Source organism: Lonchura striata, chromosome 11 (assembly GCF_046129695.1).
Source record: "Lonchura striata isolate bLonStr1 chromosome 11, bLonStr1.mat, whole genome shotgun sequence".
NCBI lineage: Eukaryota > Metazoa > Chordata > Aves > Passeriformes > Estrildidae > Lonchura > Lonchura striata.
In genome coordinates, this window is record NC_134613.1 from 21,805,481 (window position 1) to 21,817,697 (window position 12,217).

The window sequence follows — 12,217 nt, forward strand, 5'->3', positions numbered from 1 at the left end:
CCAGCATGAACATATACCTCAGGGGACACGCTGGAGACTTGGGATTGCTTTCCCTCAAGCACGCTCTGCCTCGGCTCAGGGTGGGTGCAGTGGGGATTGGCATCTGCTGCAGGAGGGTTTGGGGTTTGGCATGGGATGCTGTGGGGCCAAGGACATACCTGTGCTGGCAGGGCAGGTCTCGCACCGCCGGGGCTCCCGGCTGAGGTACATGGCAGGCTGGCACTCTGGCACACAGCTCTCCCCTGCCAGGCTGCCGGGAAAGCAGAGAACATTTGCACCCAAAGCTATGGGATATGGGGACTCAGCACAGCCCGTTCCCATCTCCTCATCTCCCAGTGTCCTACAGCTTCCTTAGCCTGCAGCACAGGAGGTGTTGGAAAGCCAGCCAGTGTTTTAGGAGAAATTAAAGTCCTGCCTGGACCAAAGGGACAGCTGCCTATTCCTTAATTAAGCATCCAGGAGGAAATAAAATTATTTTTTTCCCATGGGCAGCCAGCCAGGCTCTCCTGAAGACCTTTTGCACTACTGAGGCTCCCTGGAATAAAAGGAAATTGGTTCAGCGCCGTGGCTGGGCCGGTGCTGCTTCGCCGTGGCCGGGATGATTTGAATTCCCGGCTTAAAAGGATATTGGACAATAAAAAACAAGCGCCGTGTGGATTATGTCTGACAAGTGCCTCCACTTGTGCTTTTCTGAGGGAGTAGATAATCTTTTGGCAGTGGGAATTTCTTTGTCTGAGCAAGCCCCACTGCTACACTGTGGCCCTGGCTCACTTACAGTGCCTGAACACTACAGACTGCTATGGGATTGTACTTCCATGAGCAACTGGGTATGGAAAACAGCTTCTCCCTAGTGCTGGCACTGGGCTCTGTGTCCCACAGATGCCGTGGGGCCAGCAGCAGTGGCACCCAGTGGTCTTCACAGGGTCAGGGCTGCCCTGCCTGCAGTGCTGGAAAATCACTGTCCTATACTAGCCCCACTCAACAGGTACATCAAATAAAATTTTCAGCATGGATGAATATGAGGGAAGGGTTTCTGCATTTGCAGGGAGCATTCTCAGCCTGCCTGAAGCAGCTCAGGCTGGTACCAGCTCTATACAGCATTTACCCACCATCCTGGAAAGAGCTGGGAAAAATGAAATTAAATTTAAATCATGGTTTTCAGCTAAGAAAGAGACACTAATCACCACCTTAAAATTCCCAGACCTCCAGCACACTGCACCACAGCTGCAGCACCATGGAAGCAGGATCTCTGGTCTTGAACTTAATTCACTCTCTAATTTCCCATCGGTTTTCCCAAATTTAAACCAGAGGTACGAATGCTGCAGGTATGAACTCCTCCCATGCTGGTGTTTTACCTGAATCCTTCTTTGCATGCAGTACATTTGTCTGCTTCACCGACACATTTTTTACAGCTTTGATGACATTTCAGACAGCGTTTCTGACCTTTCAAAAAACAAAGCAAAGCAGAGAGAATAAAATCTGGACGGTGATTTGCAAGCAGCAGTTGGAGCCGCAAAGCTCCACTGCACCCCAGGGTGGAAAGGCACAACCCTCCCCAGCAGATCCCTGCTATTGCAGGTGACCTTATCTGTCACCACTTGCTAAAAAGAAATATGCTTTGCAAACAGTCAGGATCATTAATTGCAGTCTTCTAATTAAGAGCTTTGAGTCAAATACCTCTGCTTTGCACCACCCTCTGAACACCCAGTGGTTTCCCTCCTCCCTTCACCGTGCAAAGTGCGTCAAGAGGGAAATTCAAAGCCAATACTCAAGAATCAAGTTGTGTTCTCCACCCAGGGCATTTAAAATAGAAGCAACCCCTGCACATCCTCATGCTGCGACTTGCAAGTGATAAACATCCTTACGTTCCTCGGCGTAGAAGCCAGGCGGGCAGAGCAGAAGGCAGGTGCCCATCTCGGGGTGGTGGTAGAGGTTCCTCTTGCAGGCCGTGCACTGGCTGGCTCCCCTCCCGACGCAGCGCTCGCAGCCCTTGTGGCACCGCCGGCACCTCCGGGCGCCGTTATCACCGAAAAACCCAGCGGGGCACGAGCTCACGCACATCCTGGGGAGGGAACCGGCAGTGCTGGGCTTTGGTGCCGGCACCGGCCACCTCCTGCCTCAGGCACCTGCCCCTGTCCCCTCTCCCGCAGCGTTTGGGGTGTCCTCCAGCCTTGGCAGCAATGTGAGCTCGTTTATTTCTTATTCTTATGTTTACAGTGTCTTGAATGTCACAGCTCTAATACGGAGATGGGGAATCTCTTGTCACAGCTGTAGGTAAAGTTTCCCTGTGCCATCCCAAGAGATTGAGGAGTGGAAACCCCAGTTCCTGACAGTTCAACTGGCTGTCCCTTGGGTGTGGGTAACCTCAGCCCATAAAGCCAAAGCTTCTTCCCCAGCGTGATTATGTGGTCAAGATCCTCCAGGACCCTCCAGCTCCATGTCCTCCACCCCACTGTACCCTAATTCAGGACAGGGATCCTCACATCTCCTCCACCCATTTAATTTCTCATACACTTCTTTCTTTATGCAAACATCTATCACTCACACTAAGCTGTGAGATCTCAGGAAAGGTGCTGCTGTCCCCCCCAGGGACTCCACGGGGACACCCCACGATACCTCACCTGCCAGTTTTCATACTGCCCAGGCTGTAGTGGATGCAGTTCAAGCACTGGTCGGCGTTGGGGCCATCACAGCCCTGGTCACCGCACTCAGGGTGGCACGGGCCTGAGAAGGGAGAGAGCAGCACAGTGTGGAAGAAGCTGAGCACCCTCCAGACACCACTACCAGGATGCCCTGAGCACACTCTCCCTGGATTAAAGGACACCTGGACCCTTCCCCCATCTTATTCCATATCCTGTATCTATTATATTTTAAATTTTATCCTATCTATCCTATGGAGCTGCATGGCCTTGGGTGCTTGTCTTTCCTGCAGCTCATCTTTCCCAGAATGAATCCCACCCAGCCATACTCTGGCTGAACACTGGTGCAAGAGCAGCTTTGAAAGAGGGACTTGCTCCTAAGGGAGCAGCAGAGACACCCGCCCCTGCCTGTGCTGGAGGAGGGAAGGTGGGCAGAGGAGCTTTTTTTACCCCTCAGACAGCTGCACCACCAATTTGTGGCTGGGACGGGGCATTTTCCTACCTTCTAATTTCACCATCCTGCTGCCCTGTGCTGGCCACAGGCCCTGATCCTCCCAGCCTGCCTCAGCCCCAGGCAGGATCAGGCCTCGTGGCTCCCCCAGTTTTTACCAGGGTTTGCATTTTCCTGGGTACTCTGGGGGAAGCAACGTGGCAGCTCAGGCAGCGCTTACCCGCGTACTCCTCCTCCTCCTCCGCCACCTCCACCTGGCTCTGCAGGAAGGCGGCTCTCGATGGCTCCATCTCCGACGTTGGCACTTCCAGTGACCTCCCCCGGGACTGGGGCCCGCTCAGGGCAGTGTAGGGGTGCTCGCCTGTCCCGTAGAAGATGAGGCTCCACTCCTTCAGCTTCCCTGCGGGGCAGATGCAACGTCACCCATCCCACTCCCTGTCTCCCCCATCTCTGGGGGACCCACTTTTGGGGGAAGCAGAAGGAGGGTGGACTGGACCATCAGGGTGTCACCACTGGCACAGCAATGCCGAAGAAAATATCGAATACCCAGAAATGTTCATGAGCCCCTGAGCTTCCAGCCCACACAAATGCAGCTGTTTAAGCCACTTACAAGGGATTTTTAATTCCATAACTCATTTTAATTCCATAACATCTGAGGAACTGCAGCATCACCACAGTCTCCGAGTCCAACACTGGAGAGAACCAGTAATTTTAAAAGCTTCACAATAGAGGATTATTTCTGTCTGACAAAAGCCACCTGGCACACACTGGATTATTTCTTGCTGCTGTTGCTCCAGCCCTCTCTTTGCCTGACACAACAGAAGTCTGAGCTTGGCATCCCCCAAAACACTGTGGTGCACCTGGTGAGACTCCCCCAAGGCCTTACACCCACACCAAGACCCTCCACAAGCCACATGGCTTTGGGGAGAGAGTCCAAAAAAGCTGCTCCTTCTTTCCAACACTGTTTTTCTTCCAATTCCCCATCAATGCGAGTCACTTCATGCCTGCAGTGTGCTCGGCTTTAACTCCTAATCCCTGTGTTACCAGGAAGGACTTAAAATTTGCAATACCCAAATCCCTTGGCTCTCCCAAAGGCAGGAGAGGACACACCTGCTGCACTCAGCACTGCTGGTGTGGAGCCTGCGAAGGGCCAAACTCCGGCAGCATCAGCTGGGGAAGTGCATTTGCCAAAAGAATTGAATTTCCTTTAAATCTAAAAGATCCTGAGTGAGGAAAGCCCAGGCTGCACAAGGCTGATGTGGGGGTGCAGCAGTACCAGCGACGTGACACTTGTAGTACTTAATTTATATTAAATTAACGAATTTAGTGGTATTAAATTAACATTTAATACTCATTTCTGCTACAAGCTGGGAGCATCTTTTCTCTTTTTCCTCTTGCTGTCCCCTCTCTGCTTCAAACACAGTGCAGACTTTTTGAGGGGATGATTAAGGCACTCATTTTCATTTTGTTTTGCCAAGCCCTGATGCCTGTGAGGGGCTCAGAAACACCAGCCACAAACTGTAAATACCAGGGCAAAATCAGCTCTGTGGGCGCTTTGCTGCTGCTCTCTGAGTTCAAAAGATTTGGGGTGAGGGCAGCAAACAGAAACACTTTCTGTGCAATGCACCCCCACGTGCACCTCCCGCCAGAAAGTAGCGTGGGAGAAATTTTTAATATACTCCTGGCTTCCTATCAATGATTGTGTGGATTTAACACCCCCACAACACACGGCAGCCCCAGGCAGGATGCTTCAGTCCTGCTGCCCCCAGCCAGTGAGGCGGGGCCGGATCCTGCCCACACAGCTCCTGTGCTGGGAAGGGGTCAGGGAGCAGGCGGCCAAGCTGGGCAAGGGGGACACAGCAGGGTTGGGGACATGCAGGGGGCCAGGCTGAGCCTGGCCACCCCCCACCAGCATGGTGGCAGTCCAGGGAGGATGTCCATCCGTCTGCAGCCCGCGGGGCATCGTCCCCTTGCGCCGTTGCACAACCAACCCACATGCCAGATGTCCCAGAAGCGAAGCAAAACAAACAAACAACAATTACAGCTCTTGGGTTTCCTCGTTTTGACTCATTACAGTTTAATTTTGGAAACCTGGCTCTTGGGTGCAGGCAGTTTACTGCTACTGCTGCTGCTGCTGCGAGAAAACCAGCTTCCAGCTCAGCCGGACCAGCAGCCTCCTGCGTTCAGAGCTAACATTTCATTCCTATGTTTGAAAATCTGGGCAGTACTCATAGCAAAATTTACAGCCAAGCGAAGCAGCCTAGAAAGGGATTTGGGAGCGAGAGGGCCTGGTGGGCTCTGGGGGATCCTTACCTTGCACGGCAGGGTTGCGCACTTGGGATGGCGTGTCGTGGATCTCCAGGGTCCACTCCCCTGCCGCCCGCTCCCCCCAGCAGTGGACAGTCATGAACTCCCAGCCCTTGAAGCCTTCATTGGAGTGGTCAAACACCCTGCAACGGCAATGCCACACACCAAGAAACGTGACTTTGAAATGTCATATTTTATCAGAAACAGCAGATGGGTTGAAATCCTAAACTGAGGATTGTAGGGATCCCTGCACACCCTTGTCCACAAAGCTCTCCTGCAGCTGAAACCTGTTCATGTTTCCCACTTTTCCCCAAAAACCCAAGTAAACTTACAGCAACCCCCTGAAGGAGGATGCTGCCCAGCCCAGGCGCGCCGTGGCTCCGGCTGCTCTCACCTCCTGGCAAGGAGCTGTGACCGTGTCCCAGCTGGGGAGATGAGGCTGATCTGGAGGTCCCCCCGGCGCGGGTGGGCGATGCTGAGCCGCACCACGACGTGCTCCAGGTACAGCACGTGCTGGTCCCGCTGCTCGGCGCAGGCGCTGCTCAGGGTGCTGGCCCGCAGCACGTGGTCAGCTCGGATGTACCTGCCAGGGACGGGGCACGGCGTCAGGATGGGGACAGAGTGCTCCTGGCTCCCAGGCATGGACACCCTGTTAGATTTGGACCTGGTCTCCTGCTGCTTCACAGCAAAAATTATCTTATCTGCCACCGCAATTCCCAGTGTCCTAGCATGGGAATTTGCTGAATTGCTGGATGGTAACCAGATGAGTTTGAAGTGCTTCGAAGATCTATGCCTTATGGGCTGCAAGGGCGCTGCTTTATTATAATTACGAGTGCAGCACTCCTCTTTGGGCTGTAATTAGTGTCTGTATCAGATAAATAGCTTCATGAACACATTTGGCTCTGCACTCATTCCTGTTTTGCATATGCAAGTCTCTAAAAGACTTTTCTGATTAACAGCTCTCTTGCTCTACAGCCAGGCATTGGTTAATGAGTGTCCACTCGGTCAGATCCCTGATCCCACTGTTCACCTAGGAGAGACTGACCTACCAAGGATGAGATGTGAACCTGAGCTGGATTGAACCTGAAGCCAAATTCAAAGACAACCAAGACACTGAAAATTTGGTAATCTTTGCAACAAATTACCAGGTTTTAGTGTCTTCCATCAAGACAAAGTGTTCGGTGTAAGGGCAGAGAGACCAACACATCACTGCTCACACAGGACCTACCCAGCAGGCAAGGTGGGTTTGGTCTCTCACTGTCAGCCCTCAAAAATTCCCTGCTGATCACTTATCTGGGAAGTGAAATCTTGCAAAAGGAAAAAAAAAAAACCACCCACTGTCAAAACTGGCCCTGGAGAGCCCTAATGGGACCTGCACTTCACCGAGCCATAGGCACAGACCCCACAACACTCACTTGGGCACCCTGTCCAGGCTTCCCACGCAGACGTGCTGGGGAGGAACCATCCTCCACTTCTTGGCTTCCACCACAATAGCGTCAGCATCCACCAGCCCAAAGCCATATAGATGGCTAACTGGAAAGAGAGAAGACTCAGAAACCCTCAGCCTTCCCAGCAGGGATCAGGAGCTCCTCCTCAGTGCTTGGTGGAGCATCCTCCAACCATCAGGGAAGGTTTGGAGTTCACCCTGTTGGGGTTGTGAGGTATTTCAGCACATGGATCTCCTCACCCTGGCCAAGTTACACCCCAAATCCACACTGGCACAATGGAAAAGCCATTGCTGAGAGCAGCCCAAGGAAAGCAGCAGGAAATTCTGCAGCTCAAGAGAATCTCCACCAAACAAGTTTTCCAAATTTCCACCAAGCAAGAGCTCCAAGCATCTCACTCCATGAATTACTGCCCTCTCCTCCCTCCATTTAACAGCCTGAAGGTAGGAATGAACGTGATAGTGGCCACCCACAGTGAATTGTCCCCATAAGTGAAGCTCTGGAGACCTTCATTTTCCCTTGGCTGGCCGTTCCTGCCCTGCCATCCCCATGGCCTCTCACCTTTATGCCCCGCTCCGTTGGTTTTCCAGTCGGGCGCTCGCAGGTGCCCCGGCCGCGAGGTTTTGACCAGCAGATGCTGGACATCCCTCCAGGTGAGCAGAGGGCTGCAATGACACGTGGCTCATGGGGTGGCTCTGCTGTTCTCAGTCTTCCCAGCAGCAGCAGGTACCCCACTGAGTTAAAAAAAACCCAAAAACCACACCAGCTGCCCTTCTTTCCTCTTTCCTGCTCAGAAAAAAAGCAATTAATGATTCAAATGCTGACACCCTCCACCACTTGAGGAGCCTGAGCAGAGTGGTGTGCCCCAGGAAGGGATGCCACATGCCCATGGGAATTGCAGGATTTACTCTTGATTAAGGCCATTTAGTTCTCAGGCTCTAGGGTAGAAATGAAGCAAATCAGGAAGGTTTTCCCCATTTTTTTTTTGAAGGAGATGGGAGCAAAGCACATCCTGAGGCAGAACAGTGGGCTCAGCAGCTCGCTGATACACAATGCTGAGCAAACCTTTCCTTTATAGGAATAACAGAAAAAAAACATGCTGGAAATAAAACCTGGGTTATTCATTAAACAGAAAAATTAAATCCAAAATGCCTCTACCTCCCCAGGCTGAGTTTGTGTGTTCAGAGTGCTGGACACTGAGTGCTCAATGCTTCTGAGCCCCCTCATGACCCCAGCTCAGGGATATTGCTGGAGAATTTTCCTGCTTTACTTACAATCAGTTGTTCAGCATCTCGAGCTGGGATTTATATTGCTCTCGAGCAACATTTAAAGAAAGAAATTCAATTTATTCTCTCTTGTCATAATGGAATGCCTCAGCACCAAGCTCTGGTAGTTAATGTTGCGGTTTATGCCTCAGCTAAACTATTCAAAAATTACATCTAAAGCTTTTAATGTATTTGTAATGAAAACTGCATCTCCGGAAATGCTCTTGCCCAACCTGGATGTTGGGATTAAACCAGAGAGGAAGGAATGGAGCCACAATCACCATCCCTGGATGAGAGTGCAGCACTGCCCTGGGGCTTATTCTTATTCCCAGCCTTTATTTTATTTCCACTCTATAAAAATAATAATAAGCTCATGAGAAGACACTCCATGAAGCACAAGGATGCCCAAGGGCTGTTTCTGGGCTGGGGGACCATGATGGAACCAGGATGGGACTGGGATGGGGACAAGAGGAAAAGAGCAGCTGGTTTGAACCAGGGGTGTGTTGCTGGCAATCAAGTTCTGTGAGTTTTTGACATTATGAAAAAGTACTCCTTTTCTCCCAGAAATGCAACACTTGCTGAAAACCATCTCTTCTGCTGACATTTCCCAATGTCTGTGATATTTTCTGATTTTTTTTTTCCCAGGAAGTATTTATAAAACTCCCGTTGGAGCTGGCTGTCAGCGATTTTAATGTACCTCCTGAAAAACCTGACTGATGTCACCAACCCCAAACTTTTCAACGCATGGCAACACGTGAAGAATTAGATCAATAAAACACCTGTGGGAAGATCAGATTCCAAACAACGACACTGGCAGAAAAGAGCGATTTGAAACAACTCATTTTGGTCACTCCAGAGGAAAAAAAGCCACCTTGTTTCCTTGAGGTTTTGCTCACCAGGTGCTAAATGTGGGAACATTTCTCCTGACCAGGTCACACTTACTTTGCCTCCAAAGCCAAGGCGATGATGCCCGCGACCATCGGGGCGGACACGGAGGTGCCGGTGTGGCCGTCGGTGCAGCGGTGCCGGAGATCCGTGGTGACCTGTGGAGAGAGGAGCTGCAGTCCCCAAAATGTTCCCAGCATGGCCACTACCCCATCCAGCACCCCAGATTTGCTTGGGATGCTGCTAGAGAGGAGATGAGCCTGCTGGTACCCAATGCCATCAGAGGGCACAGAGCCCCAAAAATTGGCTGCAGATACATTTGGTGCATGAGAAAACACCCCTGTACTTACGTTTTCCTTTGCTCAAAGGTGCAAAAACTATTTGAAAGGGGAAAAAAGTCAATTTGGGGGTGGATCAGCTGGAGGAAAATGTGGATGGAGTGGTGTGAGCTGGTGTGGGTACATGTTCAGAGGTTCATACTGAGCTGGGCCATATTAAACACATTCCTTAAAGCCTCCAGCTCCTGGTCTTGGACAAGAATTGCCATTTGCATAGGGGAAAAAAAAGCCATTTCCAGCGGTTTTTTTTTTAAGGTGGAGTATGATGTTTGGGTACCAAAAATTTGGATAGAGGTGGGGGGCCAAGAGATGCTTTCTCATTTTAACAGGCTCCTAAGTTTTGAGTTAACCTGGTGATTTCTGGATAGGAAGCTGGTTTGGGATTTTGCCCAACAGTGCTCCAGTAGCACTGGACTGGGGCTGGCCTCAGCCATGCAAACACTCCTGGAGTGCCATGAAAATGGCACTTGCATTCTGTTTTTTGGCTGGAAACTAATCTTTTGGAGGTCAAAGAAATCACTCCTTAACACACACACAAAAAAATTTACTTGTTAAAAAAAAAAATCCCACAATTTTTAGTCGGAAGACCCCACTTGGGTAGAAATCCCCAGGCTGGGTAAGGTGCTGTGTTGGTGTGAGATGTTTTACTTCCCAAGGTTCAGATGATGCACAGTGATGTCAGTAACAATCAGCCACGGTGTGACCAGGCCACAGCAGCTGTTGGGACAGGGCAAATACAGCCTGGGTAGCAGGGAAAACTGCACTGATCCACATGTGCACACACTTTCAGGCATCTCCTTGGCTCCAGAAAGTCTCATCTCCCAGTTTGGGGCTGCCACACCCTTGTTAAATGCCTCCATCCTCCCCATGTTTTCTCTCTCAGGCTAAAAATCCTTAAAATTCACTTTTTTTTTTTAAGAAAAAACAAGATACAGTGAGCAAGTACCTTGGGGAACAGGTAAATATTTACATGGATATTTTTGCAAACCTCCAGCCCTTTCACCCATTTACCAGGGGAAACAGAATCACAGAACCACCAGGTTGGAAGAGACCTTCAAGATCATTGAGTCCAACCCAGGCCTAACACCTCAGCTAAACCCTGGCACCCAGTGCCACATCCAGTCTTTTTTTAAACATATCCAAGGATGGTGACTCCACCACCTCCTCAGGCAGGCCAGTCCAGAACTTTATCACTCTTTCAGTGAAAACCTATTTCCTAATATCCAACCTGTATTTCCCTTGATACAGCTTGAGACTGTGTCCTCTCCTTCACAAAACATGACATCCTTGAGCGAAAACCAGAGCAAAAACCAGAGCAAAACCCACTGCAGGCTAAGGACAAAGCCCAGCTCTTACAACTGAGCCATCACCCAGCCCAGCCATGCAGAGAACACCCGGGGGATGCTGCCCCGCCCGATGTTGGGGTAAAACTCACAATTTTCCGCTCATAAAACGCCCCGCTGCTGTAGGTGGTGGCGAGGGTGGAGGCACACTCCTCCAGGTACCAGGGCTTGTAGCCGTTCTCGGTGGTGCTGCTGATGGAGATGGTGTAGATGCTGTTGGTGTAGCCATCACAGGAGCAGTAATCGCCCTCTCTGCCGCCGTTCCCCGACGCCCAGACAAAAATGGACCCCAGTCCCCTGCGACCCTGCGGGCACGGAGGGGATGGAGGGTTAGAGGAGGTGTTTGCCCAGGATGAGAGGTCATCTCAGCACGGGGAGGAGGGGTAAGTCTGATTTTTGAGTGTTTGGTTAGGGTGGAAGGATGGGTCCCACCCTGCCCAGCACTCAACCCCCTGTATCAGTCCCCACATGTGTCCCCCTGCTCAGTCAGTCCCAGTTTACAGGCAGTGACTTCCCAAAAGCATGGGAGAGCATCCAGCAATAGGATTTTGACATCTTCTATGGGGCAAAACATCTTGGGTACTCAAAGTCCCTGGACCAAGTGCTAATACACAGCATGGTGCTTTTAGGGATGGCCCTGCAGGAAGAACTGGCAGGGAGCCCCCAAACCCAAACCTCAAATCTTCCATGCCCACAAAGCTCCTCATGAACCACCCAAACCACCAGAAACCTTCTGCCAGCCTATCCTTTAAGGTTTCTTTTGCTTGTCTTTTATTTTTTAGATCCCACCCTTTTCCCCCCTCCCCATCACTTGGCTGGAACATCTGATGGAGCCATCCCCACTGGGTACAGCTGTAGGACCCCACTGGGAATTGGGGGGTGGGAAGGGTGTGCCTGCTGCCCAGACCTCCCCGGAGCCAGGGGAAAATCCCACCTGGCAGCAGCAGCCGTGGTGCCAACGAGGGGCCCCTAAAGAAGTCAACCCCACAGGAACAAGCCTAATTCACCCCTCCATCCAACCACTGCCAGGGCACCCAGGAACAACCCAGCCCCGCAGGGGTTCACAGCAAGGTGAACATCGCAAAAAGGAGGATTTTTGGTGAGCCAAAAGGGTTAGGGGCAGGAAATGAAGTGGCTGGTTCTCTTCCGTGCCCCGTAAGGCAGGGCTCTCGAGGAGGATGGAGCTGCTGGGCTTGGCAGGCGAGGGAAGCAGCGGAGCAGCCCCGGCCTCCCCGCGCCTGCTCCTGCCACAGAGAGATTTCGGTGCTCGCCTGGGCAGATCTGCTGTTTACCTCCCTCCCACTGCTCCGTGGCAGCTTCCTCCACAAAAAATAATAATAACAACAATAATAATAATAAAGCAGCTTTGCTCTGGAGGAATTCACTGGGATTTATTGTGGGCTTTAGGCGCCGGGGGGAGCGGGAAGGTTTATTACCTGTCTCACCCCCCTCCTGGGGCAGAGGCTTTCTGAGCTGACCCTGCCTCTGGATAGACAGTCTAAGTCAGGCTCTTTCCTTACTTTATGAAAGTTTTCATTATCTGG

General features: G+C 51.4%; 1 protein-coding gene across 1 annotated transcript in view; it reads right to left on the reverse strand.

Annotated features, from left to right (window-relative positions):
* PCSK6 (proprotein convertase subtilisin/kexin type 6) overlaps positions 1-12,217 on the reverse strand; it is a 34,437-nt gene that overhangs the window by 4,438 nt on the left and 17,782 nt on the right. Inside the window, exons 8-18 of the mRNA XM_031505705.2 lie at positions 10,766-10,978; positions 9,050-9,150; positions 7,404-7,507; positions 6,813-6,930; positions 5,792-5,980; positions 5,404-5,540; positions 3,311-3,490; positions 2,622-2,724; positions 1,866-2,062; positions 1,356-1,443; positions 159-250 (exon numbers count right to left, since the gene is read on the reverse strand). Of these exons, the coding sequence (XP_031361565.2) occupies positions 159-250; positions 1,356-1,443; positions 1,866-2,062; positions 2,622-2,724; positions 3,311-3,490; positions 5,404-5,540; positions 5,792-5,980; positions 6,813-6,930; positions 7,404-7,507; positions 9,050-9,150; positions 10,766-10,978 (1,522 nt within the window). The remainder of the gene's footprint in view (positions 1-158; positions 251-1,355; positions 1,444-1,865; positions 2,063-2,621; positions 2,725-3,310; positions 3,491-5,403; positions 5,541-5,791; positions 5,981-6,812; positions 6,931-7,403; positions 7,508-9,049; positions 9,151-10,765; positions 10,979-12,217) is intronic.